The sequence below is a fragment of the Pholis gunnellus genome (genome assembly GCF_910591455.1).
Source record: "Pholis gunnellus genome assembly, chromosome: 7".
Taxonomy (NCBI): Eukaryota; Metazoa; Chordata; class Actinopteri; order Perciformes; family Pholidae; genus Pholis; species Pholis gunnellus.
In genome coordinates this window covers 8,865,321-8,892,616 of record NC_136533.1, presented here as the reverse complement: position 1 = coordinate 8,892,616, position 27,296 = coordinate 8,865,321, and the positions used below count along the sequence as shown (strand labels likewise).

At 41.6% G+C, this 27,296-nt stretch overlaps 2 protein-coding genes across 3 annotated transcripts; both read right to left on the bottom strand.

Annotated features, from left to right (window-relative positions):
* On the bottom strand, positions 1-7,107 carry nr2c1 (nuclear receptor subfamily 2, group C, member 1). Of its 2 annotated transcripts, none has more exons than XM_079162174.1 (14): positions 6,906-7,107; positions 5,012-5,146; positions 4,479-4,712; positions 4,241-4,319; positions 3,959-4,138; positions 3,714-3,864; positions 3,209-3,305; positions 2,748-2,932; positions 2,210-2,363; positions 1,959-2,080; positions 1,648-1,790; positions 1,337-1,474; positions 1,073-1,178; positions 1-892 (listed from the first exon to the last, which is right to left on the bottom strand). In XM_079162174.1, exons 2-14 carry the CDS (start codon positions 5,081-5,083, stop codon positions 721-723), a joined length of 1,833 nt encoding a protein of 610 aa, XP_079018300.1. In that variant the 5' UTR covers positions 5,084-5,146; positions 6,906-7,107; the 3' UTR covers positions 1-720. The 2 variants fall into 2 exon arrangements, with proteins under 2 accessions (XP_079018300.1, XP_079018301.1); XM_079162175.1 differs by having other exon boundaries at positions 6,999-7,103.
* A 650-nt stretch (positions 7,108-7,757) lies between these two features.
* Positions 7,758-22,168, bottom strand: LOC306698239 (FYVE, RhoGEF and PH domain-containing protein 6-like). Its single transcript, XM_079162468.1, has 21 exons — positions 21,978-22,168; positions 18,981-20,931; positions 16,836-16,968; positions 16,585-16,652; positions 16,187-16,217; positions 13,469-13,620; positions 12,892-13,048; positions 12,663-12,750; positions 12,104-12,154; positions 11,926-11,984; positions 11,765-11,836; positions 11,011-11,079; positions 10,634-10,717; positions 10,467-10,546; positions 10,260-10,362; positions 9,972-10,118; positions 9,723-9,828; positions 9,131-9,222; positions 8,915-9,043; positions 8,674-8,813; positions 7,758-8,579 (listed from the first exon to the last, which is right to left on the bottom strand). Exons 1-21 carry the CDS (start codon positions 22,030-22,032, stop codon positions 8,543-8,545), a joined length of 3,804 nt encoding a protein of 1,267 aa, XP_079018594.1. The 5' UTR covers positions 22,033-22,168; the 3' UTR covers positions 7,758-8,542.
* Positions 22,169-27,296: the final 5,128 nt, after the last annotated feature.

Here is a 27,296-nt window from a genome sequence, read left to right as displayed (position 1 = left end):
AGGTGTTTTCTTTTATTTTCAAATGACATTACCATCTTCAATCCACATTACTTTCTCCAAAAGATGGAATTCACGAAATACCAAGTGCTGCCCATTTTTGCCGTCTTGGTGCATTCTATATACAAATCTATACACAATGACTTCAAGCTGTCAAAAGTTGACACATGATGCTGCCTGATCCTTTGGATTAGCAAACAAATAAGAAATAAAAGGTTATAACCTTTTGCGATAAAGACATCTCACAAATCAAATTCACATTATTCTTTTTTTCCTCATAATTAAATCAAAAAATAAAAATAAAGCATGACCTTGCAGGAAAGCAGTGAAAAACAAACCACCCTGGTTCCTTCAAAAGGGGAAACAAAATCTGCAGAAAAAGAAAAAGGCCCAGAGGCGATAAAATACTATGTACAATAAAAAGCGCAATCTACTATGCAGGTTTCAAAGGTTCATTCCTGAATGGGAAGGTACCGGCAGGCTCACTTGCCACTGGAGCTGATTGGTGTTTGTCCTCTTTGTGGGTTGTGCTCTACCGACCTGTTACTGAGGAGTCAGAAGGAAGAGCAAAGGTTCGAGTGAAAACAGAATTCCCATTGGATGCTGTGTCTTAACTACAGTATGTCGTGACCACTTAGTGATCGCTCTGCGGAGCACTCTGATTGGCTGGCTGGCTGGCTAGTTTGAACAGTCCAAAGTTGCAAATACGAATGGCACGGCGGGTCAGACCCCAGAGACGGCCTGGCTGTTATAATCGGTGGACTCCATCTTGAGGATGTACGGGATGATGCTGTCGATCTGCACATTGCCAATGAGACCAGCGAAAAACAGCTCCTCTGTGACAGCTGCACTTATCAGCCTGAGGGCAGGAAGACGCAGCAACAGCTTGGATAACCTGAAAGCAATGAGGAGGGGGGGATGATATGTAAAATGTAAACATATGTACTTTAGCAAGTACATCTGTAATACTATCACACATTTGTCCTGCTAAATATAGAGCCGTACTGTATTAGTACACCATTGCCTTTCTGTCAATGAGCAGGCATTATGTAGTACAGAGCTAAAGCCTACTGACCGATAGGAGTCTTCTGGGTAGGACGTGGTTACGTAGTCCTGCAGCTCCATGTAGGCCTTCTCCTGAAACCGCTCTATCTGTGGTGTGTTATCGATGCCTGGGTGATCTTGTACAAAAACAACACGAGCACACAGTCAGATAAGAGTCCAAGTATATTTGGCTCTATGTACAATTTAGCTACAGATTTTCCTCTAAGAAATCAGCCTCAACGGGAGGACAAAAAGTATCATTTGTATTTAGCAAACCGGCCAGTTGTCTACGCACCAGGACTGAAGAGAACGATGGCTTTGAGGTATGCATATTCATACGAGTCGGGGGACAGCTTGATCATGCTGTTACAGAACTCCTGCATTCTCCAGATGTGCTCCATTACTAGTTTTACTCGATCTGGGGACAGTTTATCTGGAGGAGGAAAAAAAAGAGGAGTCATGGATGCAAGGGGGAGAGAGCATCAGTTTAGATTTTTACAGAACCAAACATGACAGATCTCACAGCCTGCATTATTTCCTGCTTCATCACACTGAAAAACATCATCTGGGCTTCTGTAATTGTATTCAACAGCAGAGCGCTCCTACCTTCCTGTAAGCTGGTCTGCAGATGGTTGATGATAGCACTTAGGATGGTACCAACATTCATGACGTTGGAGCACTGTGCCAGGCCCAGGGCGAACAGCTCATTCCAGCAGGCTTTCATTAGATTAATGTCATTGTCTTGACCACTGTGAAAATAAAATAATAATTACATTTTGCTATAGAGAACTGTGTGGCCGTTTTAGGGAAAGCTCTCTTAATAGTCATTTTATAAAATGGCATGTTAGTGCAAAGTCCAATGTCATTAGTTAAAAAGTTGTTATGAAACAATGAAATATCTTGTGTCAAAGGCTTACCCAAGGGTCTGAAAGGCAGGAATGGAGCGTGCCCAGTGCATAGAGAGAAAAAGTAGCCGGGAAGCTGACTCACAGATGTAGTTGACATTGAGGTACTCTGGCACAGGCAAAGGCATCATGAGCTGTAGGAAACAAATTGTGGAGTAAATGAAGAACACATGACTGCAGGGTTTATATGAAATATGTGTAACTCAGGAAAACACAAGCAGGGGTTTTATCCTGGGCTTAGAAGTCAGTGGCGGTGCTCTTACCTTGAAAGGGAAATGGCTGTCAGAGAGTATAGGTCCCTCCAACTCCACCACAGGACCCGACTGGTCCCCCGACATCAGCTGCATTGTGGCCTCCAAGGAATCTGCCGCTGGGCCATCGCCAGGGTGCAGGACTTTAGCCAGGGTGTCAAAAGCTCTAATTGTAGACAAAATAGGAACACAAAAAGTTAACATTGAAAGATCCACATTTTGTGTTAGTCATGTAATATAATGGAGCTTACACAGAAACATGAAACGACTCAAAGCAGCACTTAATACACTCATGACACATGGTTCATTTTTGATTGACTATGGTTGAATATAATCAAGTCCTGGAGAGTGGAGTCAGAAACCACATGGCCGTGCAGGAAATTCTATTAAAAGGTTTGTGACGAACAAATAATACAAAATTAAAAAAAAACAACAGCCCCTGGGTTTCTTTCTAGTGCCAATGTCAATCTGTAGTACATGCATCAACTTATTCAGAAACAACAAGTGGTTAGTGTCAATGCCTCTTGATTCTGTATGACATCTCCCTCACCGAGTGATATCACTTGCACTTTGCTCATCTCCTTGGATGTCCGTCATGGAGCTGTCCCCGTTGCTGAGCGTCTCATCTCCCATCAGGTCATTGCCGCCGTCGCATGCCTCCCTGGCCTTGTTGAGGTGGGCGAGGGACGTCACGACATTCGCCAGCGTGCCGAGGTCCCCTTGAGATGGGTCGACCTGTTGAGTCAGCAGTCATTAAGAAGTCATTGTTTGCACTGCTCTGTCTAGAGTCGCCGAAACACTCGTGCTCATCACTGAACTACTTCAAGAAAGAATAACAAAAACAGAAATGAGGGGCACGTGCACCTTTAATGAGCATGCAATTATTCCTTTCTTAATTATAAGTTACAAAGCTGAAGTATTTTTAAAAAAACAATATGCTCAAATGCTTTAATATTTAGGAATGGCCAGGAGTGATTTCAGTTGTATGTCATTTGGCAGCATCAGTGTTACCTTGTCAGGGGATGCTGGAATCAAGATGGTGTTTTCCATCTTGGAAAAGGGTTGTTGGATGTTGAGCAACATGCTTGACTCAAGCAAACTTGTAGACCTGAGTGTAGATATTTAAAATTCCACATTGCATTATGTAATATAGAACCATGCAATGTGATCAAGTCATAACTCAAATCAGTTTATTAGTTACATGAGTGCAATCTAATTTAAATCAACAGAAGCCATCTTTCTTCCATTTTAATGTTATACTCGTGAGAAAAAGACAAAGAGTGTTTCAGAGCGGACGATGTTGTATTGGACTACATTATGCTGAGAAGTGTTTCTAGTGAGGAAAAAATATAAGAAACACGTTTTAATATGATGCAGTCCAACATAACACCACAGTTATTATAGTCTAACAAAAATATTACACAAAGATATTGTTTACATCAGGGCTATTTATTGTGTTGTATTAGATCGTACAGGTGCATCTAATAAACTGGTAAATTAGAGTAAGTGGCTGTACCTAGCAGTTTCTTTGTCAGACATAAAAGTGGGTGTGGCAGCCAGAGGACTACACAGGTTTTTGCGGATGTAGATTTTCTCAGTGGAGGCTGCACAGTTGACAGATCGCTCCCTTGTGGTCACTTCAACAGGCTTCCGCTCACACTGCACAGCTAGATAAGACAAAAGAAAGACATCAGACCTCATGGAAGCGAAACCTCAATGACATATCTACAGCTGTTTGTAAAGAATATCACACTCTCTTACAATCCTGTTTCATGCCCAGAGATATGCAGCGCTGCAGTCGACAGTACTGGCAGCGGTTTCGGTGGAGCTTGTTGATGGCGCACTCTCCGGAGCCCCTGCACGTGTACACTAGGTTCTTTCTAATGCTGCGTTTGAAGAAGCCCTTACAGCCCTCACAGCTGACAGCTCCGTAATGACGCCCTGAGAGATTAAAAAGAGAAAACGGGATCAGTTCAGCGAATGCTTGCTCATATCTGTTACTTAAAAAGCGTAATGTTGAAGCAAATTAAACTTAATTCATACCTGAGGCCTTGTCCCCACAGACAACGCAGTACTCGACAACCGACTTCACAAGGGACTGGTCTGAACCTTCAGTCACAAACTGACAAACAACCCGAGACAACAGAATCATTTAATACAGCAAACATTGCAATAAGTTAAGACTGACACTAAACATGTTCATGCTTCGGTCATAAGACCTTTCAGTTATTTGTTTATCACTACCGACTAAAAAGAGGCCACTAATATCCTCCGGTAGTACCTGAATCTGCTGCCCAGCCAGATCATGGGAGGCAAACAACAGCTGGTTAACCCCAGAGCCGTCTGGACTGGTGAGGATGACCTTGTTGGGAGAACCTTCCTGCTTGGCCAGGATCACCTTCCCACCAGAGGAATAGTCAGCGTTCGCTAGGATATACTGCTGCTTTCCTGGGGAAGATGGTTCAAGTGCTGTGACGATCTGGATCTTTTGGCCAGTCTGCTGATCAGTTACAATCTAGTAGAAAAAAAAAAATAGAAACAATGCAAAACATGAGGAAGTGTTGACTGTATGCAGAAAGAGTGCGGGAGAAGTTTGGCTAATGATACGATAGAGGAATAAAATAAAAAATAATAAAAAAAACTAGTGGAGGGGTAGGGATAAATTGTGCAAATACAAGACAGTGCTAGGTTAAACCATCCGCTATTCTTGGATCTTGGATCTAATCATGCCAAGATGACGTGCACATGTTGTTTATTTGCACACAAACTAAAAAAGAAGAGCTTGTTCTAGTGCTGGACAGGCTATCACGTCACCTGGATTCTGTGTCCTAATGCCATGTTGCTGTCTGCTGACACAAGTTGAATCCTTTGAGTCTGTCCATCCATTCTGATACCGCACGCACCTTCTTGTACTGGTCTTCACATCAGTGCCCCATGAGGCATGGACACCTGCAGAGAGAGGATATCTTTTACTTTGTGTCGTATTAAAGCAAACGTTGGGCCTGGGAAAGAATACCTTAAAGGATAAGGACGACCGCATTCTTTTATTATCTTACTGCCATCAAAACCCATGTATAAAACTTCTCAAATACAAACTTCTTTTTTTTTTAAACAGGGAATCAAATTATACAGTCCCATTTTTTAAAGGATAAGCAATTTCCTAAAACAGCGGGGCACTGTAGTTTTTAGCAAATGTTCAACAGGAGTAGAACATGGAGTGCTTTTTTGGTGACGATTGTTAGCAGATTTGTACACATGAAGTGCTCTACTAAGTATTTACAGAAGCGGGTCAGTGTATGTAGGCTTGGCACAAAATAAACTACAGTGCCCTATGTTCAAGCTAATGAAGAAACAACACACCCAGTGAAACGGTGGGGCTCAGTTGTTTTTTTGTAGAGCTTCTGGGCAACAGTGGAAGTCTATGATATGAATGAATAAGGTGCTAATGTATCAGATCAATTAAATGTTTGTTTTGGTCTTTAATGGTAGCTTGTTAACAATAAGAACGCTATAGAATATTACCAGCCTTATCTTTAAATAGACGTTTTAGTTCTGTGTGTAATTTCGACCACATAAAACAGTTCATTTAACTTTTACCACAAGTGTAAATAGCATGTTTTATATACTGATGTGTGTAGAGCCACCCGGAGCTCGGATTTTAAATATTTTCAATTTGATACACAGTTTCATAGCTCAGAGCTGTTATTAAGGTGACCACTAGGAACGAGTACGTCTTACAAACACCTAATTATCTCACGTACGTTATAACTAATGCTACTCTTATGCATCCTGTTTGCTAGTTTAACGTCATATTTCCCTTTAGCTAGAAGATATTTCTGACCAAGACGTGATTGGTATTTCGTAACATTTAAGAGCTAGCGTTAACTACGTCGCTTAGCTTAATTCGCTTGGAATGATGTGTGTTGACAGGTAATGTAGAACATTTGATTTATTATAATGCGTGCCACTAACTTATGTTAGTTTGTGGCCTAACCAATCTAGGAGGCGCTAGCTCGAAACTGTACCGTATAAAATACAGCGTAATATCACGGATGAGTTTCGAAGAATGAGTGGTAAAGCTGCAGTAGTAAACACAAACAAGCTATTGACAGCCCAGCTATTTAAAATCGATACGGAAGATAAAGGTATTTCTTTTCCTGTGGGTGAAAGGTCAACATTGAAGGGTTAAAGCACGCTAGGGTTCAGGGCCCATGATGCCGAAGCGCAGAGTCAAACGGCGGGACTTCGGTTTTCACAACGGGGCGAAATTCGCATTAATTCTTGCACTGGACTTCCATTTAAATCGGTAAATCAACAAGACAAATAATGACGATTAACACTACGACGTGCCGGTCTCACAGTCGGACTTAATTTAATGTTGTGGCTGTTTAGTTTGCGGAGGCTAACTAGCAACGCTAGCAGTGCAGCTAACACCAGCTAACGGTAACATGGTTAGCTGACCTGACGAAGCTAGTTGGCTAACTAGCATACCCGTTAACAATATCACTTTTACCGAATAGCTAGGCGTTAACACGCAGCGTTGATATTATGTGCAGTGTCAGATGTGCAGTCGCGTATACATACCAATTGGATTGCATACTTGCCTAACTTGAATTTTAAACGCGGAGCTCCGGACAACAGCGCTAACGAGCTATGCTAGCTGTTTGCTAACTGGTAGCTAACGGTTGCTTCCCTGCTGTAGACCTACCGTTACTGAACACTCCCTCTCTTCCTGTGTTACTGGCCACTCGTGTCTCGTTCTTGAATCTCTCGTGCGTCCACATTAGTAAATATATCTTACCGGATAAGGATCTGTTCAGCCAGATAATGTATAGTCTTCAATATATTACTATTTTAACTGTTTGTTGCAGTTGGTGGGAGGGTCAGAGTTCGTGACCTTTTTTCATCAATACACGATTTACGCACATGCGCAGTTGGGTAGCCGTGGCTCATACCCTGTCCCAGTGTATTTGTGTGTGTGAGATGTCAACCTGTCAGTCATTTTTAATTGGCTTCAGTTTTTTGTCACAGGAGTAATGGCATATATATCAGTGTATTACGAGTGATTGTATTAACAAGTCTGCATGTCACATTAGTCAGAACAAACACACAGTTGTACTGAAGTAGGCTACTGTTGCCACTACAGTTTGCATAGTAATTAAAGCTTACGCCACCTAATTTGCTTTTTGTACAGAGGATTGACTTTATCATTGGATGTAATGCAATGACTTTAGATGTCTGAGAAGTTCAGGCTTCATTGTTTTAAGATCAATAATATAGTGAACAATGCAAATCAACCTACTGCTCTCCATTGACTACTCAAGGATCCACAGTTGTACAATTGCTGGCATTTCTGCAATAGAAACTACATTTATACACGGAAATGAATGTGATTTTAAAGTCCAGGGAGATATGATCTACTCAAAATGCCTTTCAGTTGCAGTACAATGAGTATTTATGTAATTATTTCCTTGTTTGCTTACGATTGCGTTTCCACCATTTAATGTGCAGCCAATTTGTTTGTTCCCTCCACAGATGACGATACAAAAAGAACAGTAAAACAATTTATTACAGTCCCAGAATTTCAACAATGAAAGCGAGATTCATGGAAATTTGATTACATTTAATTTACATTACTTTATTTACAGAAGATGTGTGTAGGGACATAATATATATACAGTCGGTTGAGTTACTTCAGTGCATCACCCATTATTGTACAGTGAAAATCCCCTGATACACCATTAAGACTCTTAAGTTAGACTCAGAGTTACAGAAAACTTGAATAATGTAAGGTGAAGGTTTCTTACACAAGCATGACGAGTGCACATTGTGTGTTGTACAACAAGACACACACTGGTGTGAAATAAAGTAACCATTCTCAGACAACAAGAAACATGAAATATGATTTGTTTTGACCTTTAAAAATTAATCGGTGAGCAAAATGTTATGACATTCATTACAAATCTACTGACAATAGTTTTTATTAACAAATCTGTGCTGCAGAGATGCAAGCTAGTTACTAAAATAAAATTTAAAAAAAATTCAAATGTAACCAAAAAAGGTCTAAAATAGCTCCAGATAATTTGGGCATATGATTGTTAAATTGCAGCCAAAACTGCATACATGTAAATTGAATAAAATCATGTTAACATACAAAACTAGCACAGCTAATTCCCACCCTTTAAACTATGTAAAAGGTAACTACACTGATACAAGCAATAAAATACTATATTTGGATTTGATTTCAGTGCAACTGTTATAGTGTCTCCAGATGCTTTTTGCAGAATTCACAGAGCATTGAGGTAAAACAGTATGTTGAACAGCTACACACACTGTCAAACAATATTAAAGCACCGTGGCGTCTTTGAATGAGTCGATCCATCTGTTAAAAAAAAAGAATACAGATTAAGTATTATTTGTATTACCATTGCTGTCACTACATGCAACAATAAGAAGCACCCTTCTTTGTACCGTACCTCTGTGCCGTTTGGAGGTCGTCAGCTTTAAAATTGTAGTGAAGTGTGTTTTTGTGGTAAAGCTTAAACTGTAACTTCTGTGATGAATCCTCTTTCAACATGAACCCTAACAGGGGCTGACTCTCTAAGGCTGCAACGTCCTGCAGAAAGACACAAGGCCGATGTTAGATGGACATGAAATCAATCCCGGTTGGTTAAATTAAGACACTGGGCTTTCACTGATACAAGTTGGAGATCTTACCTCACTTGCAGCGTATGTATACAGGACCTTGTCTTTGATAACGAACCACAGCCTCTTCCCCTGCTTCTTATTACTCTTTGACCTCTGCAGATACCCACTCATTGAGGAGTTGTCTGTGCTTGCTGTCACCTGAAAAAAAATAAAAATAACCATCTGATGAGATGTCAGATCATTATCACCAACAGTGCGTCTTGATCACGGCAAAACAATCATCACCTCTTTGAGTGCTGCGGGTATCTTCTTCTGCTTCCTGGTGAACGCAAAGGTAGCTCTGCTTCCGGGCGATAGAGCTGATTGGGCTCGTTCACCTGATGCACACAAATGTGGAACATGCAGTTGTTTAATCCAGTGTCTCTCAAATGGGGTTCTAGTACCCATAGGGGTGCTTTGGAGTACTGCAGGGGGTTTGAGAGTTTTTTATTTTAATAAAACAAATATCAGCCATGCATAATTCCTAAAACAAATACAATAATAATAATAATCTCAATTAAACTGTAAATATAAATTCGATAAACCACATTTTCTGTTCATTATTTCTATTTCCAATACAATCATTAACTGTCAACTGCCACAACAAACTCAATGACGTTGACAATTATGTTTGTACAGTCAAATTAAAAAATATCTAAGGGGGTACATCATTGAAAAGGGTTTGCGAACCACTGGTTGAATACATAGAAAATACGTACAACAAGTGGATTACCTGAGTCAAATCTACACTGATGTTTACACCCAGGACACCGTAAAATTAGGATGACAGAGTGTTCGGATCATACCGCAAACGATGTTAGACAGAAGCAAGACTTACTTTTCTGCAGCTGAAGAACAGGGAAGCACTGGTCACACACTCGGGCCAAGTGGTTCTTTAGGTATTCAAGAGAGCATTTGTTGGAGGAACATGACTGGCACACCACCTGATGGGATGATAAAGCATAAAATACGTTATTTTCCTACATGTTGTATAAGCCATCTTATTTTGCATCTCTCATTTTTTGATTCAAGATATATTTCAGAAACTACATCTGTTTTTGATGGGAGAGATTTTTTTCTTTCTTACCTTTCCACATGCGCGGCAGTGATGTCGCCTCCATGTTAAGGTGAACTCACAGGTGCAGATCATACACATGGTGGTCCGTGGGTCAGGGATCCATATAGGGGCTTTGGATCCCAAAGGAGCACCATCACCACAATCTCTTAGCTCCAGCTGAATATTAAAATATGAAGGAGTTAACTCTCTTCGCTCATATTTACATTATAAAATAGACTTTGTGTTCATTACTATAACAAAGTACACACTGCAAACAGAAGATGTATGAGGTTCACTTTAAATAGTTTTTTGTTTTACCTCTTCTGGAGGTTTGCCAGATATAAAGCTGATCTTCTTCTTGGTGTAGTCACTGATCGCCGTGGAGATGGCCTCAAGCCATTCATCTCGCTCTGAGGCCGAACTGCAGAGAGAGAACAGAGTGTGACTACACACCTACACAGTATCTAACAAAACAACACATGTTCTTAAATTACCAAGAGAATATCTTTTGTTCCTGATCATTACCTCGCTGAGAGGGTGAAGGAGCGCTCCACGCTCTCAATGTTCAGCTCATTCTGATAGGCCTCTTGGCTTGGTTTGCTAACCTGCAATTATTTCATTGTGAGCAATGATACATGTGTATATATATATATATATAATGTGTATGAAAAGATGAAGAGTGAAGTTCTCACCTTCATCCCAGCCAGAGAGAACATGTTGTTGAACTTGTACTGGCCTGACTGGACAGGAGTGGTGTACAGCAATGTGTCGTTAAACTAAAGGAGACGTGACAAAGAAACATAATGTACCTATTGCCATTTCTGTATTTTTTTTTATACACTACAGAGCAGCTCAAAGTAAGATTAAGAAAATACTGGTAAACACAAATTGATTTCAATATAAATCAATTATATGAACATATAACGTCTTACTTAGAAACTGAAAAATAAAACCAGCTTCAGAGAACACACTTTTTAACTGAAGGTAGGAGCGTGTGTAGTTGATTGTCTCATTGCAGTATTACCATGAAATATTATTAGAGGAGGAAGAGATGGGTGTTTTACTGTACCAGGAAGAACATTCTGGGCTGCATGCCCTTCCTTGACAGCTTCTTCAGGGTGCCCTCTTTCAAGAAGATCTGGAGCATAACAATGTCACATTAAGTCATGTTTGTTGATTTATGATTCATTCAATGAGCATGCAACTATTTTCGAACTCTTGAGCTTAAAAATGCCAAGTGTTAAAATGAATCACTATATCACCATAAAAAACCATGATCAAAATAGTTTTGCTAATGTTATTTGCAGGAAATTATAATAAAAAAATAACTGATAATATAGTATCAGTGAACAATCAATACATAACTGTCATTCATTCATACATACATTTTATCAATTGATGAAATCAATGAGTTTTGAGTTCATTTTGAAACTTGAGGTGAGATTGTTCTGTCAACTGCTGCATTCAAAGTCAAGCCTGAACTCTAACTCTTAATTCTAAATTTAAACATGTTCTATTTCATGATAACTGGACAAAACTCCACCTGCTGAGGAAGATCATGTGATACAGCCGAAAGCTCCAGAACGGCTATTAAATGGACCTTAAAGTGTCCTCTCAACTTTTTTCATCTTGTTACTTTGTTTGAAAAAAAACGTGTGAATATGTATGAATTAGGGCTTTGGGGATCCATGTCAATGAGCAGAGGTTCAAAATGTGTCACCATCTTATTAATGTAACAAAATAATGTAAGTTTATTTACAAATGGTTTATATATAAAAGAGCAATACACAAAACAACTCCAAGAAAAATCTTTATGGCCTTACCCGTCCAGGCTGGACGATCTCATGGTGGCCGTTCAGACTGCACTGCACCTGGATCAGCTTCTGGAAGTTATCCTGAGAGAAACAAAGTGGACATCAGCAACCCGTATGGAGCATTTTATCAACACGCTAATCAATATGGCCGATTTGTTGTTGGTTCTCACCCCTTGTTTCATGATGTCGTTGGCATGATTGGCCACCTCTTTCACTATTTCAAGAGCAGCTGAGTGGATAGAAATTTGAAAAAGTGTACATCACATACATGACAGACAATGTTTACGCTCCACTGACACCATGAGGTTTAGTTAACAGTATACAGATGTCAAAAGACCATTGGTTTACCTTGTGTGTCCTTGTAATCAAGTGAGTCTTCAGACAGGTTTTTTAGATAGTCTGAAACACAATAAGAAACGTTTTGGAGTCATGGTCAACAGTAGAAACTACTGGTTTACAAGTGCACAGTGTTGTACAGGAAATTCCTGAAACGTAATCTGAAATTAAAATCCTGGATTAAAAGGTCTGCAGGTGTTTAAATAATACAATTATACAAGACGTGAGGAACATTCTTCACATTCTGCTCCAGAGGGAGCGACCCTGATCCATTAGACTCCTGCAACACTAAGCTCACTCATGTTAAAGCTCGTGTTATGTCACCAAATCTGATTTGGACTGCACTTCAAAAATCTTATTATACGGGGATTGAAGGAGTAAATTCCAAAGTATTTTAGTTTTTCTGGACACCAGAGGGCAGCAGGATGCCAATAATGACACATTACAGGTTGGTCTAACATACAACGTTGAGGAGTCAATAACTACAATGAAGTGTATTTGGAATGAAATAAAAGCTCATCTACATATATTGTGATTGAATGATTAATGTTGTGAAAATGTGCAGATGTACCTGTGAGCAACAGCCGATACTGAGGAATCCTCTGAACAGGCTTCAGAAGGTAATGCTTCAGAGCCAAGTTGGCACAGCGGGGACTGGCCTTAAACAAAAAAAACAACAACAAAAAAGGCACATATTACAGATGACATAAGTTTCACTTACACATGCATAAACAATGGAACCTCAGTAAGCCAGACACGCCCCCTCAGACGGAGAAAACAGGTCAGGCAAGCCTCGTTACCTCGAATTCCCGAACCACTGCGCCGAATGCCGGGTTCTTCTTACTCTGCTCTTCCAGTAGAGCCACATTCTTGTCAAACTCGCGGATGTATGTGGAGTACATCTTCAGATAGGGCCCCTTCTTCAGGAAAATGTCTGCGAGCTGTGCATGCTCATCCCTTTACATAAAATAAAGTAGAATGAGATCAAACTAGGTGCTGTGACACCTCCTCATGAATATATCTGTAACTAAGCTGTATTCCTTAACAGTCAGGTAAGTTCAGAAAATGACGTCACTTTACTGTAATGCAGCCTTTAAAACCAGGAAAAGACAATACTAATGCCATATTATGATATCCCAAACATTTACAATATCTAGTCTCATAGTGATATCAGCCATATCATTCTATTCAGTAACTTTAAGATTTCTCTTAAATGGAACTACGTCGACTTGCCCAAAGCAAACCAAAAGGTATATGAAAACAGGGGTTTTAATACACCTTTGGCCACATCTTGCAGGTGCATGAGTCGCTCTTTGAGCCAGTAACTGTGATCAATACATACACACGTAAAAACACTTTTTCAGGATTCTGTTGTACCATTTGGCTACTCTCTGCTTCAGCTCTCTGAGCAGGTCTTGGTTGAGTTCGTAGAGCTGCGGGAGGTAGTACAGAATCTGGTTGAGAAGACGCTCCTCGATCACAGCCTTCCCGCTCTGACGAGACGCTGTGGACGCTGCGTCACGGAAGTCCTGTGGATCAGATAGAGTCAGACAGATAAAGAGTCAGATGGTCAAATACAGGAACTCGGGCACACAGGGGAAAACCCGACAGGTGAATCTCAATGAAGTACAATAGAAACAAATATGCTCCATAAAACAACACACCAGATAAGCTCCAGAAACCTTAAGTGTAAAAGATAAAGAGTGCTGACCTATGACCTACACACACACCTGACTCGCATTAAGCATTTTAAAATTTTCCCCATATCATGAATCAGAACTAAAAGAAAAAGGAGAACAAGAGAGCCTGAGGGTGCTGTCTCTGCTTCCTTTTCTGATGATGCAGAGTTTTTATGAGGACACATGGCAAATAAAACTGCTTGCAGACTGAGCACCCAGTAGAGAGCTCCTGTGGTTAACACGTGTGATCCGACAGCGAAGGAGGTGCGTCATGTGGAAAAGGATTTGGTAAGAAATTAGAAAAAAATCGGGATGATTCACAAGATAAAAACAGATTACAACGCAGACGTGACTGAATCAGCAGAAAGTGAAAAATGTCTTTTTATAAGAGTTAAGTAGACAATAACAAGGAGGACAAGAAGCTGTGGTTCTTCAGTTTGCTTAATTTGCATGTTTTCATTTAAAAACGTTTCAAATTTTTCTTATCTTTCTGTTCCCAGAGAGACGACATTTTGGAGACAGCGACAGCACAGAGTGCATAGCAGTAGCGTTGCTGAAAATACCGCTGAGCTCGTAACTCCGATAAAAACAAACAACAAATGGCATTTGGTGTTATCATCGATCAGTTTGTGAAAAGCTGGCTGAGTGCCTGGTACAGATGGAGAATAAACAAATACTAAGTCACCTCTACATTCTTTTGAACTTGGTATGACTGATCCTCATTACTGGACTCCATTCCTCTACAGTCTGCAGAGACCAAAGCACTTCCTGTCTGTGCTCTCTAGTGAGGAGTCATTGTTTGTGACTCAGTCCCACTACAATCTTGTTTCGAGACCTTTGTCTCTCCAAACATATGCTCACCCTTGTCCTTTTTTTGTGAAAATAAAGAGGCTGAAAAATACTAAAAAGGACTTTGAGGTAAACTAACACTGAACACAGGCACAAAGGTGGGTCATATTAGAGTAAGGTGAAATACAATGAAGATGACCTCCTTAGATTTATTGAAATAATTTACATTATTGAATTAATGGTGACTAGATTTGTATATTCTATTCTGTTCCTTAAGTTAGACAAGGCCCTGCATAACATGCCTCACCTTGCCTGTAGTTGTAGTAATGGTTAAGGTTGGCGGAGTGATACGATGAGGAAGACGCTATCATTCTTGCTTTACCCGCATCCCGAAAGCAGTTTTAATTCAATAAATACATTTTTTTTGTTAATGCTAAGAGTAACCAGCGTTACATTTGGTTGCATGACGGTTAGCAGTATGTCGGCCCTCTATGCATTAGATATGTCTAATCCCCGCCAGTTGCTCTCATAATACAACTTGTGCTGGTTCCTCTTTAGGCTTGTCTGCTTTTGATATACAGTTATAAGTTGAATTTTGAAAGGCTTAATTGTCCTTTACTCATGGCTAACACGACCCACTATTGTGTTTGTAGCTGTGATTACATTACGTAAAAGATCAAACATTATAATAAACTGCCTTTGTTTTTGTCTGAGAGAGTCAACCAGTAGGATTGTGCTTTTTCATTCCTTTATTTACTGTACATTTTATATCATATGCAAAGCAACGTAGTGGCTGCAACAGTAGAGGGTTTCTGTTGTGACATTACAAGATTATAAGTTGGTTAGAGTTACGCTGATCTGACAATCACTCATATTTCTCAAACATATCTTTGAGGGAAGTACAGCACAGAAACCCGATCATATCATTTTGTTGGCTTGGGTCGGTTACAGATTAAATATCTCAAAACATCACAAAGAGGCAACAAGAATCCATTGAGGTCCAGAAGTGTATGGTGTTACCGTCAGATCACACTATTATCGAAAAAGCCGGGGAAAACCGCGAGGAATGTGGGCTGTGCGGTTCGAGACTGAAGGGAGTTAGGTCTCATCCTGCATGGGGTGTGCCCCTGTGGCTAGCATAATCAAACACATATGGAGAATGTGGGCTCACACAGTAGACTAGCACCAGATAAAACATATAGAGAGCCAAAGTACAACTTTCTCAACACTATGCCGTGTGGCTCGCTTCATATGTTTAGATAAATATGATGAATTCATTTTAAAACCATTGAATATCAGTTTGTTCAATATTCATGTTTTTTAGAAGCCTTTAATGAACATTATTTCACATGTGGTCAATTTCTGTAGTCTTATTGACAATTTCAAATTTAGTTGGCTTTTGGAAAAAAATAATGTTAAACTTCAATGTGGAAGTTTATCTCACTATATTTTTTCCCCCACTTGGGAAGTTTAAAATGTCTATTGATGTATAATTTTAGTAAAGACAGAGTTCTCCTCCCACTTCACAACTCTAAAACACTCAGACTCTCCCTTTATCACAGAAAACACAAGGCTTGTTTAAGTGTGAAGCAAATAACTCTAAAGGGTGATGTGTGGGGGTACTTACGACATGAAGCAGCTTCAGGACATCAACAAACCTAGAAAAACACAGAATGTGAAAGTTAAAGAAGTTTATAATGTTGTGATTGATTAAATATTTATAGAGGAAGAAAAGAGTCTCTTCCACAAAAGACCAAAAAAAAAACTCTCACTTATCTAGTATCTAGGTATACGTCTCTCCATAATACAGTGGGGGTGAATGGAATTTAATCTGTGGTGCTCGTAGCATTAATACAACTATACCTGTTGATTACTGGGGTGGAGGCAGAAACCTCAAAACCTGGGCAAGTAAAAAACAAACCATCCCCATGGCTTAACACCTCTCGATGTTAGTGATAAAAACCTTTTTTTAGTTCATAATTTGAGTGAACCTACACTTAAAGAAAAACAAATTAAGACTCTTACACACTCTCAGAGGTCATAATTTCTGTGGCGATGTGGTGAATCTTGCTCTTCTTCTGTGCACTCTGCGTCTAAGAAAAGGTGCAAAAACACAGACTTAGAATTACAATGCACTACAATACATCCCTGTGTCGTTCACGGCAAAACTACTCACAGCAGATACACGCTGTGAATCATAATTATGCGTATAATATTCCAGGAAGTATTTCTGAGCACCTTCAGGGACTGAATTCATAAATCTGTCTGCTTCTCACCGGACTCTCCTCTGGCTGTTCAGGGTCTCCTTTACTTGAGATGGAGCTGCTATCATCCTCTGAGGTGTTGATCAAGATGTCCTCATCCGAGTGGCCATCATCCAGGGGTGTCACCTCTTCATCGACAGAGCTTCTGTCAACATGGGCAGGATATTAGGGTTAGAGGACAATAGAAGCAGACGCCAGAGCATGAACGAACCACACTACAGGTGTTTTGGACAGACAGAAGAAGCTGCAGGCATTTATTTAAAAACATTGAATGCAGCACATGATGACCACATCATCCACATGCCGCATGATCAGTATAAAAAAAGTACAAAACAGAGATGACGCTATATATATATATATATATATATATATATATATATAGAACAGGAGGAAAGAGATGAGGTTTGTAAGAAAAAAAACACCTGTGTCAGCACATAATCTGAAGGTGTCAAGTCAAACATTTCCTGCTCTGATCAAGTGGGAGTCATAAAACAAAGCACACAGGAAATAGGACCACTTGACGCAGCCGGAAAAAAACATTTAATGATAACCATCAACACGCTCACATGATGCCAAACTTGTCCAACAAAAACCACAGCTTTAAAACGACAACATTTGAACAGCTAACAGGGAGCTGCAGCAAAAAGAAACTACGTATCTAAAATGCCACAATTCCCTGAGGGAGCACTACATGTGAGACAACGGCCCCTCCCTCAACAAAACTGCAGAGAAAGAAATAGGCCAAGGCTGAGCAGCAAACCCAATAAGCCGGGTCCTTCACACTGTGGTACGTTTACAATGGCTCATGCATTTAGCTGGTCTCTGTTTGTGAGCTGCTCAACGTCTTTTTGACATGTGATTGTTGCACAGTTTGAGCTCAAGAGGGGCGAAACCCTAAGCTGTGCAATGCAGAGTGCACAGTTACACAAACTGTAATCCTATTTTTTCCAACTGACTTCTGCTCACTGGTCATTCATGACGCAGAATATGAGTTATCTGCATAGAGGGCTAATTCGAAACATTACTACCAAGAATGTAAACATGCTAGGTTTAGCTGAGCTAATTGAGCATCAAGCTCAGGATTGGTTCACTCAAAAATATGTTTTCTCACCTTCCAGAGAGCTCCTGTATATCTGCACATGCAGATATTTTTACTTAAAAATTTTTTGGTTTTGAGCAATCATAAATCTTATTAGGAAAGGAACAGAAGTGTCTTTATTCATAAAGCTCACTGTTTTATAGTGACCGTTTCTTTGATTAAAAATGACTTTCAATTAAAACTGTTGACAGTGGGCTCAGTGGATAATGCAAAGTAATATGAACATGGTTAATAGAAAGACACACTGCTTTCTAAATGTACTTTTACATTGCTTTGAACATCACAAATGGAATTCAATCACCTCCATTGTAATTGAGTATTGGCAAAAATCCCAGCAACAGATCTCTCAAAACCTGAGCAAACTAGAGTCCCTGGCTATGGTCCCTTCACCGCTTCCTGCACCCCTACTTCCGACACCCTTGTTCAGACCACAACCATCTTTATACTCGGTCTTCATTTTGATATCAACTACACAGCTCTAAAGTTTCGTTGACAGACATATAAACACATTGCAAAGTGCTCAAAACCACTTCTGTGATAGTTTACATTAAAGTATCTCCCAGATCACTTTTTGCCATGATGACACACAGACTCACAAGGTGAAAACAATACCAGCCACACGCTGTCGCACCTGATAACAAAAACTGTCTGCGTGGCTAGAAAACACTGAATATGTGCCCTAAGTGTCCTACACACACTCTTGCCCTCTAGGTCAAAAGTTGTGTTGGAGTTGCCTCTGATAATAATTGATGGCATGAAGTGTATAATAAAAAGTAGGTATGTGCAATCATCAGTCAACGCACAACTCCGAGCACGCGTCCCAGTATACTTGTCTAACTCCCCTGACAGGAATCTGCAACAAAGGACACAATGTGTCGTGCTTCTCTGTGTCCTTCCCTTTTTACAAATGACACAAATACTTGCCGTAGTTCACTAAATATTTTACGGATGAATGTTTTTGTGAAGCCTGCAGGCTTTACCTGCACTCCTTTCAGAAGACGAGGGAAATCACAGCTGTGAGGACAAAGAGACATTAAACGAAAGCCATCATAATCTACCTGTCATAGTCTGTTGGCGTCTGACACTGTTGGTGTCCAGTGTTTTTCTCAAAGGACATATATGGCTCCTGCTCCTCATAAATGCCCTCGTCATTATACTGCCAGTCTGCGGGCTGCGAGATGGAGGTCCGAGGAGATGCAACTGCCCCTCCTACATTCACATTCATGTAGTCTGATATCTCTTCATAGTGAGGCACGTTCTCATAGTAAACATCTTGTTCCGTTCCAGGAGAAAACTCATCTCCGTCCACGCTTTGCTCTACTCCAATCAGCGGGCAGGATAATTTACGTTGAGTCCCGGGACCCTGGTGGAGGTTTTGACACCTGCCTTGGTCCCTGTCCACATTTTGTTCATTACAGTCTGAGCTCTGGCCTCCTTTCACGATCAGCTTGGGAAGCATCTTCACAGAGAGCTTCAAGTCCAGCAGTTTCCGGAAAGAGTTCCTCTTCTGTCCGTCGGAGCGAAGGACGTCGGCACCGGCGAACGACTTGGCTCTCTGTTTGCCCAGGCTGGACCTGCTAGACTTGATGATTCCAGGTGTTAAGATTTTTCTGCTTGTTTTCTCGACCGGAGGCGAAGGCAGCTCCCTCATTACTCTGTCCTTCAAAGCGTGAGCCTGTATAGAAAGGCTCTGACTTTTCTCATCATCTCCGAGTTTACACTCTTCTTCCTCCTCAGAGGACTCCTTCCTCTGCATCCGTGCCATCGGGCTGCTATTTCTCTGGGGCTTCTTGGGAGCCACCTTGACCACCGCGTCCTCCGCTGCCACAGTGACGGCAGGAGGCTGGCTCAGCTCCGGTTGATTGAGCGGACTGCTAGAAGGACTTTGTGTGATGTCACTGTAGACCGCCTCCTCATCATACGTTCCTTCCTTCTCCACCTCTATATCCTCCTTGTCAACCGATACCTCCATCTCCTGGATGCTGCTGTCCCAACCCAGGTCTTCTTCCTCCACATCCGTCGGGAGAGTGTGTGGAGCAGAGGTTGCTGCTTTCTCAGGTGCGGACAGTAAAGGCTTTTTCCTGGGCGGAGGGGCTGGCATAGGCATAGGCACCGTTTGTCCAACAAGTCCACTGACAGACAGTGATGAGCTGCCTTTCCCCTCCGATGACACCTTCACCTCTTTGACGTTCATTTCCCTCCCTTCCTGGCCTACAATCTCTCCACCCTCCTCCTCCACCTTTTCCTGATGGGCCAGGACAGCCATCCTGGGTTTCCTTGGTACAGGGACAGGGATGGGCTTCCTAGAGGCTGCTGGGAATGGTCTGGGCTGGGGGACGCAAGATATCTGCTCCGAGCCAAGAGCATCTTCCTCTGCTCCACGCCCAGGTGCACTCTGAGGAATTACATTACCGTTTGCCTCATCGCTCCATGTTCTGTGAGGAAGGGACGGCCGAACAGTCACCTCAGGACTGCAGGTGTCGATGTCAGCTTTGAGAAGTTGATCTAAAGTAAAGGATTCTTGAAGAGGTTTATGATTCGTGAAGTGAGTATTAGTGGACGTCTTCATCACTTTGCACTTAGCATTGTCTGTTTTCTCTCCGCCGCTGTCCACAGTTTCTCGAGATGTAGCGAGAAGCCTTCTGTTTGCTGATGTGTTCCTGATGCACATGCAGTGTTCCTGACTACACAGACAAATGGGAATAATATAATCCCAATCTGGCTTTTTGTTCTCTTGCTGTATTCCATTTTGGGAGTTAAGAAGACCGTCGATGCGTGGGGTTTCTGTCGCAGATGTTTGGAGCAGGCTCTTTGAAGCGAGTGGTTTGGATTCCACAGCAGTGGTGAGTTTGGAGAGGCAGGGTTTGGGGGCCAGCACTGGTTTGACCCTCCTCGGCGTGCCAGGAGACCGGAGTGCGAGGCAGTCTCTTCGGGGGGTTGAGGGAGACGGCCCTGGCCTCTGGGGCTGGGCCAGCTTTGGTTTTGGGGCCAAAGGTGGCTTTTGCATGCCTGAGGACAGAAAAAACAAGAGATATGCACTTAGGATTTGATGTAGTTTTCTCCCCCGAATTTCAAATCTGTATGACATCAAATAGATTATGGATCTAATCTGACACAATAAAAAGCTCATTCTGAATATCCAGATGGTATATTTGATGCATTTTCAGTAGTCTGACAGATGTTGCCCTAATGACGGTTCACTCTTTAACTGTTCGGCTAGCACTGATCCTAACCTAGTGACAGCTTAGTGTAAAACTGCTGTAAAGTGCTAAACTACCTCTCCAGGGGGTTCAAATATCCCATTGGCTTATGTTTGGCACTCAAAACACACAACAGCACAGTAAGCCGGCTAATGGTGCGTGTCAACAGACAGAGAAGGAGGAGGAGAAGATGGTAGATGAGGAGTGGGAGAGAAATGAAGGAGGGGATACAGGAACCGATAACGACTCATGCACCTGGTACATCTGGCTCAAATTGTGTCCTTAAAACTTTCTGTGGGGGACAAAACAATAACACACTGACCTACTGGCAGGGAGGGATGTTGTTGTTTTTTCCCCTCAGCACATATTTCCTCATTCAGCAAGCCACAGGTTTGACACCAAACACATCGACAAGTCTACGAATTTTGATTTGGGAATTTTGGAGTTATAGACAGGGACAAGGGTGGGGTGTGTCACAATTACTGATAATATATTTATGAAAATCACGATTGCCAGTCACTTACCTGTCCAATACACACATGCACACAGTCTGTCTTCTGATGCTTTTTATCTTGAATCCTTTAATACATTTGATTATCTGTATCAGTATACATTTAAAGTAGAGTAGCTGGAGCTAGACGCCCTACAGTAAATACAAACATTACTTCCGTTGCACTGCTTCTCCCTCTGTAACAATTGATCTGTATTGTCCCTAAGAAATTAAATAAACCAACACATAAATAAATACATGGTTCAGTCGTCATTAAACTGTTTTAAATAGATTTGGTCTGTAGTGACCACGCTGTCACTAAAAAAATGTTTGACCAGAGCAATCATCGCGTTTCAGTCACTTACCTGAGTTCATCATCGCTTCGCGCACTTCGCTTCTGTTTTTTTGGTCAATTGTCATTAATCAGTAACCACCGTTGGTGTCCGGATCCATCTCAAGCCGTCGATGCCAAATAAGTCATCTGTTAAAAAGCGACATTTTCACCGCTTTTGTCAGAGCAACACATGTCGAGCCTGCTGCACACAGTCCATTCTCACCGCAGCCGCACCGACTGACTGCCAGCGACGTGAACCAATGAACTTCCTCTTTCTTTCCTTAAACAATCCACTAGGGGTCCTCGGGGGCCACAGGCGGCCAGATCGATCAACAAATAAAGGTTAGTGACTGTAAAGTAGAAAGTGCAACAACAACTTTGAAGGAATGTTGTACATTCTCTTCCAACCTATCAGCATTTCTACACACTTGAATGAAGACTTGCTCATCATTACACAGGTATTTCCTCCCACACATCTTTCCACATGCATCATCATCATTGCTAATATTATCCCAACTAGTATGATTAAGAGACTAGAAATATGAGTGGGAGGCAGCTGATGCTTTGTAAGCTATATTTGATGTATAGTTGAGGAAGTAAAACTAAAAAAAAAATGGTTGGTGCTTTCATCATGCTGTTACTTTGTCACCATGTTCATAAATTCATTCTTACAGGAAACAGCTCTGGGAGGGACATGGATGGCAGCTTGTCAAGATCCTGAGACATAAGATTTAAAAAAAAAAAACACAGTACTGGATACTTTGGTGTTTTTATTAAATCTGCTCCTAAAATATGACAATGAATACAGATGTTTCCCATTGATATTTACAGAAAATGGAAAAGCAAACTGAAACATCAGCTGTCACTGATTACCTTTGATGACAGATATTTAGCCCCAATGCCTCTATGAGTTTCCTGTTAAGACTAAAAGTGCATTTCAGGAACAGATGGGACTAATCAGTGACTTCAAGTTGCATTGTAAGCAAAAGAGGCATTTGCAGTTGGATTGCACATTAACCTAAAAGCATTAACCCACAGTTGATGCAGTTTGGAGACTTTTTAATAACTAATAATACAAGTGGATCAATATGGATATAATCCCGTCCCTGGAGCATATTCAGTGTGTGATAACAGGAACACGGGTGAGTGCTAGAGTCTTCTGTGGTTTTGTACAAAAGTCTCTCCGCCGTTGGTGTGATACACGAGGAAGTTGATTGTTTTTTCTGTTCAGGAAGAAGACATGGGGCACTTGATTCATCTTTAACAATGTCTTGGCAGTAAAATGTGATGCGAACACATCACATGAATTGAAGAAATGCTTGCGTACAAATTACATGTCAGGAATTTGCAGGGATTTATATTAAAAAAAAATGTATTCAGTCACAAACCTCTCATTGGCCTTGTCCTTTTCTGCTGAAGCAGTCAGTGTTGTGTCATCTTCTCTTTTTAGAGTTGCATCCTGCGAGTTTTGTGCATCTGTGGCTGCAGGTGAATTAACTGTATCACTGCAAGGAAATGACAGAAAACTATTGACACTTGTGGTGGAAAGTAAAACATACAATACTGGGATACTTGTACTGAGTATTGAATATTTTTGGGGATTTCATACTTTACAAACAGAACTTTTGGTCTTTGTTGGACCAGCTTCCTTTAGATTAAACGATACTAACAGAACATAAAGCAGATAAAAAGTATTGCTTGCATATTTATACGTAATTAATACTGATCCAATGATATAAAACTGACAGGTACCATTCTGCCAAATGAGTGCTTTTACTTTTGGTACTTTATAAACATGTTGGTCCTAATACTTTGATACTTTTAATTCAGTAAAAATTTGAATGCTTCTTTTAATGGGTAATTAACAGTGCGGTACCGCTACTTCTTCCACCACTGATGAACTTCTCAAATTCTTTATGACTTAGTTCAATAATTCACCTTGAATGTGCTTTCAATTTCACAATGATCATTGACAACTATTTTAAGTTGAATCGCTTTACATTCACACTACATTACGGCGATGATTCAGGTTCTTACAGTACTCAGATTCACCCTGGGTATGATGTAGTAGTACCTGAACTTGTAGTCTGAAGAGAGGCTTAGACCTAATCTGTAGTCTCCCCTGGTTCTGGAGATTTGCTTTTGAAGGTCCCTGACAGAGCAGCTGTGACCACTGAATGTGTGGCCCACAAACAGCAGCTTCCCTCTGATGTACATCTATCACAAGGACACAGAGAATTTACTTTAGATATTTCGAAAAGGAGATGTACAATACAATGTGAGTAAGACTAGGATGTCTGTTTGATTTATGGACTAATGGAGAATTTTTCATTTTACAGCAAAAATCAGTGGAGCAGCTGTCGTGACTTTGGGCTAATAATTAGACGACCCTTTTGTAATTAAGAACCCCTCACTGCTTGCCAGCCTAAAGTACTTTTATAATAAAAGGAAAAGACAGCACCTTACCACAGTCTTCCTCACCCCATCCCCTTCATGCTATCACCTCCTCTGCTTAAGGCAAGCACTGGTGCTGCCACCCAGTGGGAACCATGAAAACCTGCACCGAGCAGAGCCGGCAGCCTTTAGTCGAGCCTGCAGTGGGTTTACTGACCAGGACCATTCCAGGAGCAGCGTTGTGCCGCTGCTGCAGCAGCATGTTCTCCCCTCCACAGCTGGGCTGCCCGGTTGACATCTCATACCTCACCAGGCGAAATGAATCCATCTGGCACTAGATTAAAAAAAAACACCAAAAAAAAACCTGTTACTGAGTTTGCAGAAATACATTCTGTATCCTGCTGACTGTCGTTTGTCTTTACTGACCCTTTGTTTTGTAGTCTGTGCAAAGCTGTACAAAGTACACATGTAGCGTACTTGCTGATTATGTAATCTTGATACTATTTTACCGACAGTGATACAACAAACAAATGATGCCCACACTTTCAATCAAGGACTGTAATGATACCTGGCTTAGTATACATACAGTATATAACAGGTGATCAAAATAAAAATTGCTACATATTGTGTTTTGGTTACTTTGTCTACCCCATGTGTGTAAGACAGCACTCACACCTGAGTACACGGCATGGTTCTGTGCTTGTTCCTCCTCCTGTAAAGCTGCTCCAGCACGTCCTGCTCGGACACCGCACGTGTGTTGACGGGTCGGAGTGGCGTCGTCGTCACGCACACCACCAGGATCTGCTGACTGTGTGAAGGCTGGCCCATAACGAAGGCATCGTACTCCACGTCCGTGACCACTGGCATCAGTGTAGCGCTGCAGCAGCACCGCCTGCGCCCCCCCTCCCCCAGCAGGGAAGCTCTCAGCAGAGCAGGGCACACTGTGAGGGGGGAGGAGGGGGTGAACGACGGCGGGGCTGGACAGCGGGCGACGGCAGAGGGCTGCAAATCTGCACTGTTTGGAATAATCGCTGACCTGGCAGGGTGGGGGTGATAATGAAGCTATCAACGTAAACATACTCTTGCTCTTATAAACTGCAGTAAATGTAATTTTCTACAAAATAACAATTGAATTTGTTGCTGTGCCTGTCAGTAATACAAGTGGGTCTTACTCAAGATTGATGTTGCCATACATTTGAAGTGGTCCTATCCGTGTGACACAGGGCTCCTCCTTTGTTTGCTTTTTTGGTGTCCTGGCAACATATATGTAAAGACAGTGAAATGTTATATATTGCATAATGCAGTATACATCTGTGCAGAGCTCAAGCACTTGAAGCTGATCAATAAACAATATGTTTCTTTCACTACTGGAAAATCAAATCACTGGCTTCTGTTTAAGGTAGGTAGGCAGGTAAAGTGGCACCTTGGCAGCTTGACGTAGAAGTCCAGAGGTTTTTCTGACAGATGTCTGTGTAGCTCCCGTAAGTCATTCCTGCCCTCCTCAGGCCGGACTGGTTTAACATCGGCCCGCTCAGGTGGGTTCAGAGAGGGCAGAGCGGCCGGCTGTACCTCTCTCTTCAGCCTGGTCCTCAGTGGGGCAACTGACATCCGCTCCATGTCGGGACACTTGATACCTGGAGGAGAGGAGGAGGTCACTCAGAAATGCACACTGACTCAAGTGACCGTGAACAAGATCCTGATGGAACTATTCAATAATGTTGAGTTTGCAGGATGAGGTGATACTGTAACTTTTTGTTTCACTGAATCACTCTGAAACAACCTTACTGGGTCAGATTGGCTCAAAGTTACTATTTTTCTTTTTTTTGCAAGTCCTACTTTAATAACTCAAAATGTTCAGTACATCCCAGCTGGGAAGTGTGAACACACTATGCCCATTTCAGAAAAGCTGTGTGATCAGGTACGTACCGATGGCCACGTGGTAATAATTCAGCCAGCTGTCCAGGGTGTTTCGGACTCTCTGCTGAAGCCTCTTCAGCTCCCTGCCAACATGCCCTCTTCGTCTCCACTGTGCTGACGGCTCCTCCACCTCTCCGACCATCTGGAGGACCTCCGGGGAGAACACAGACACCTTCCATACATCATTACTTGCATGGTAGATTATATGACATAGAACAACAAAAGGCATTTTGTGAGCTGTTTGCTACAAAGGGACTCAGTGAAGGCATCTTCAAAGGTATTGTTGTAACAGATTTTTTTAGCCTGGTCTGTTCTTTTGATATTCGGGTGTTTGGAGTCCATAAATGTGGTGATAAAACGTCTCTTACGGGTGTTAGGAACTGGTTCCTGTGGCTCTCTAGGTTCACAGCAGGGGATTTTGTTTTCCTCAGCAGCAGGAGGTCTTGAGCAGAATCAGAGGAAAACGTTCCTTCAGTCTGCAAACAAGTCTGTCAATTCAGAGTAGACGTTATAGATTTAACTGTTTATCATAAATCTAATTTCCCCCCAATATACTTGGTAATCTCATCGCTTCCTGTGATCGGTTAATGTTGGACAGAGCCGAAAGAGGAAGTTGAACGCTTTCGTTGTTACACCTGAAGCTGAGCATGGCAAACGTACCACTGAGCAGCCTCACAGAGATTACATCGGACAACTACAGGAGACAAAAAACACATTTACGGGTTTCTATAAAGTGGAGACAATAAATAATAATCAGTATGGTAAGCACTCATACATTGTGATGAATTCATCCATGGTTATCTAATCTGCACACTGTACCCTGTTATAAAAGCTGTCTTGGTCCTGTCAGAGGCAGTTAGTGTTCCTTCATCAGTAGGTCATGAGTCATACCTCACATGCCCTGCTTTGTTTCCCCTAAATGTGACACTTCCCATATGCACATCTCACAATTATCGCACATGACAAGTTCTCTCCAGATTCTTAACCCCTTTGACTACCCTTGTCACTGACTATATTTCTTGCCTGGTGATTACCTCCG